General features: G+C 65.0%; 1 protein-coding gene across 1 annotated transcript; it reads right to left on the reverse strand.

Moving 5' to 3' along the window:
* Positions 1-256: 256 nt before the first annotated feature.
* Positions 257-3,012, reverse strand: FOS (Fos proto-oncogene, AP-1 transcription factor subunit). Its single transcript, XM_075753861.1, has 4 exons — positions 2,685-3,012; positions 2,001-2,246; positions 1,773-1,880; positions 257-1,651 (listed from the first exon to the last, which is right to left on the reverse strand). Exons 1-4 carry the CDS (start codon positions 2,823-2,825, stop codon positions 1,043-1,045), a joined length of 1,104 nt encoding a protein of 367 aa, XP_075609976.1. The 5' UTR covers positions 2,826-3,012; the 3' UTR covers positions 257-1,042.
* Between the last annotated feature and the right edge of the window lie 369 nt (positions 3,013-3,381).

Genomic DNA, 3,381 nt, shown 5'->3' on the forward strand with positions numbered 1-3,381 from the left:
AGTTAGTTCGGATGGAGAAGGCCCTAAGGAGTGACCCTGCTGCCCACTGGGGTGGGTGGGAAGGGCAGAGCCACAGCCAGCCCTGACTAACATCAGGGCAAGAACATGTCTGGCCCTAATGGTATTCCCACCCCATGCCTCAGGCGGTTAGCACAAGTCTGCAGTTTATAAAGCTCAGCCTAAATTAGAGGCTAGGGAACCCCTTTAGGGTCATGGGGACGTGATGCAAAAGCCAACACAAGTACAGCTCGAGCAGTCAACTTAAATGCTTTTATTGACAATGTCTCTGAACAATAATAAGCAAACAATGCTTAAGTTTCATCCAAATTCACTTTCCACATGTCAAAAAAGACCTCAAGGTAGAAAAAAATAAAATAAAAATATAAATATCTGAGAATCCATCTTAATAAATAAATTAAAAACACAATAAAAACGTTTTCATGGAAAACTTATGTCAGAACATTCAGACCACCTCAACAATGCATGATCAGTAAAGTTACAATGAACATCAATGTAGAACTACAGTACATGGATATAGCTATTTATCTACCTACTAGAAAATAAAATAGAGTCTCTTTCCCCCCACATAAGATGGGTCATTGCTAAGTCATCAGAACACGATATTGCCAGGAACACAGTAGTTATTGTTAATCAGCTGCACTAGATACGAGTTGGAGATACCCAGCACCAGGTTAAATTCCAATCATTTAAAACCAAGAGATTAAATTAGTTAATGCTAGTGATACTAAGGGGAGGGAGTCACCTACCCAGCCATGTGGGACATGCTACAGACTACCAGCTCTCATGGATGGGCCATTGGGGACAAGACAAACTCCATGCGATTTGCTACATCTCTGGAAGAGGTACAAGGCCTCGGTGCAGGGCGTTCTGCCAGGCCCCGGGCACCGGGCCAGACCAGGGGGTGGGTGGCGGTGGCAGGGCCCTCCCCAGGCCCGGGGAGCCCCATGGGGCACAGCGGCAAGTCCGTGGGGGTGCACGGGCAGGGGAGGGGGCCCGGCAGGTCAGTCAATGCTGGAGCCCCTCACAAGGCCAGGAGGGTAGGGGAGCTGAGGGAGTCAGATGAGGGCTCGTTGCTGCTGCTGCCCTTCCGGTGCGCAGCAGCGCAGCTGGGGAAGGTGTCTGCCTCGGGGTAGGTGAAGACAAAGGTGGAGGTGTAGGTGCTGGGGCACGGGGTGCAGGTCACCACAGGGGTGCAGAGGGGCTCCAGCTCACCGCTGGTCCCGGCGCCCAGCGACTCCCAGTCCGACGCATAGAAGGAGGAGGCCCCAGGCAGGTCCATGTCGGGCACGGAGCGGGAGGCCTCCCGCGGCCCCGTGGAGAAAAGCAGCTCGTCGAAGGGCTCAGCCTTGAGCTCCAGCCCGCCGCCGCCGGTCTCCTTGGGCGGCACGGCCGGCGGCGCCTCAGCCATCAGCGGCAGGGCGAAGGCAGCCTCCTCGGTCACGGGGGGGCTGGGGGTGCCCAGGTCCAGCACGGTGGCAGCTGCCAGCTCCTCTGAGAAGCGCAGCTCCTCGGGCATCTTGCAGGCAGGCCGGTGGGCCGCCAGGATGAACTCCAGCTTCTCCTTCTCCTTCATCAGGTTAGCGATCTCTGCCTGCAGCGCAGACTTTTCCTCCTCCAGCTGGTCGGTCTCCTGCAGGGAGAGCGGGGCTGTCAGCCAGAGCCAGCAACGCCCCCGGCTGGAGTCCCCACTCTTGCCACCCTCCCTCCTCCCGGGCAACCCCCCCCTCCCCGGCCTCCCGGGCAGCACTTACCGCCTGCAACGTGTCGGTGAGCTCCCGCCGCCGGTTGCGGCACTTGGCCGCTGCCATCTTGTTCCTTTCCCGGCGGATCCTTCTCTTTTCCTCCTCCTCTGGGGACAGCTGCGGGCAGAGAGAAGCCGCTCAGTCCCGCCGCCAGCCCGGTGCCCCCCGGCTGAGCCAGCCCGCCGGCCGCGCCCCCCCCCCCCCGTACCCCCCCCAATAACCCCGATCCCCGCTCACCTGCTCGACTTTGCCCCTGCGGCCAATGCTCTGCCCGCGGCCACCCGGCGCCTTCAGTACTGCGGGGCGGGAGTAGGCGGCGGGGGCGGGCGCCGACACGCCGTAGGGGTGCCCGCGGCTCTGGGAAGGGGCCACCGAGGAGATGAGGGTGGGCTGCACCAGCCACTGCAGGTCGGGGCTGGTGGAGATGGCCGTCACCGTGGGCACGAAGCTGGCGCTAGAGACTGCCAGGTCGGTGCAGAAGTCCTGCCGGACAGAGGAAAAGGGGGGGGCTGCCGTCAGCGGGGCGCCCAGACCGCTCCCCGCCGCCCCCGGGGCCGCGCCGGCCGCGGCGCCGCGCTGCCAGCGCCGGCTCCGCACGAGAGCGGCCTGTTATAAATATCTCTGACGTCCGCGCTGACGCAGACGCTGCTCCGGAGTCTCCTCAATGAACTCGCGTTTTATCAATGAAGCCGCTTTACACACCCGCAACAGAGCGCGGCCCGGGCCACGGCTCCCCCCGCGGCACCGGGGCCGCTCCCCCCGCCCACCCCCAGTCCAGAAGCAGCCCGCCGCGGCCTGTCCTCCTCCGCGGGCACCGCCGGGCCCCGCGCCCATCCCGCGGTCCGGTCCGGTCCCGTCCCGTCCCCTCCCGGGTGCTTCCGCCCCACGGCGAGGGCGCCGCCGGTGTGCCCAGCGCCTCACCTGCGGGTTGACGGGCGAGCCCATGCTGGAGAAAGAGTCCGCCGGGGAGGGGTAGTAGGTGAGGCTGTCCCCGGCCGGGGAAGCGCTGCTGCAGCGAGAGGAGGGCGCCTCGTACTCTCCGGTGAAGCCCTGGTACATCATGTCGGCTCGGTGCGCGCAAACCGGCGGTGCGGGGCGGTGCGGTGCGGGGTGATGCGGTGGTAGCGGAGCGCCCTTGGGGAGCAGGCGAGGAGGGGGCCGGCTGCGTGCGTCCCTCTGTCCGGTCCGCGCCGCGCGTCTCTCCGCTCCGTCGCCGGGGCTGCCTCTGCTGCTGGAGTACCGCGCGGCGTCTCCCTTTTATACCCTCCCGCCGACGTCACTGGGGACGCGTCACTCGAGCCCGCGGGGGGGCCGCCCGCCCCGCGCCCTCACCGCACCGCCCCCGGGGCCGCCCCGCGCGCCGCCCGCCGCCGCTTTCCGCGGAACAGAGTCGCGACGAGGGGCGGGAGGCGACGGCCGGGGCGTGGGGAGCTCCGCGGACGGCGCGGGGGGGAGCGGCGGCGGGGTTCCCCCCCCCGCGCGGAGTGGTACGGCCGGGCTCGGGAACCCACTGACGCAGATATCCTTATATGGGATACATCCTGTGCGAGGGGGTGTGACTGACGGGAAGCGCTCCAGGCTGCAGCCAAGTGCGGCGGGCGGCGCGCGGGACGGGGCG

This window comes from Balearica regulorum, chromosome 5 (genome assembly GCF_011004875.1).
Source record: "Balearica regulorum gibbericeps isolate bBalReg1 chromosome 5, bBalReg1.pri, whole genome shotgun sequence".
In the NCBI taxonomy this organism is placed as follows: Eukaryota; Metazoa; Chordata; class Aves; order Gruiformes; family Gruidae; genus Balearica; species Balearica regulorum.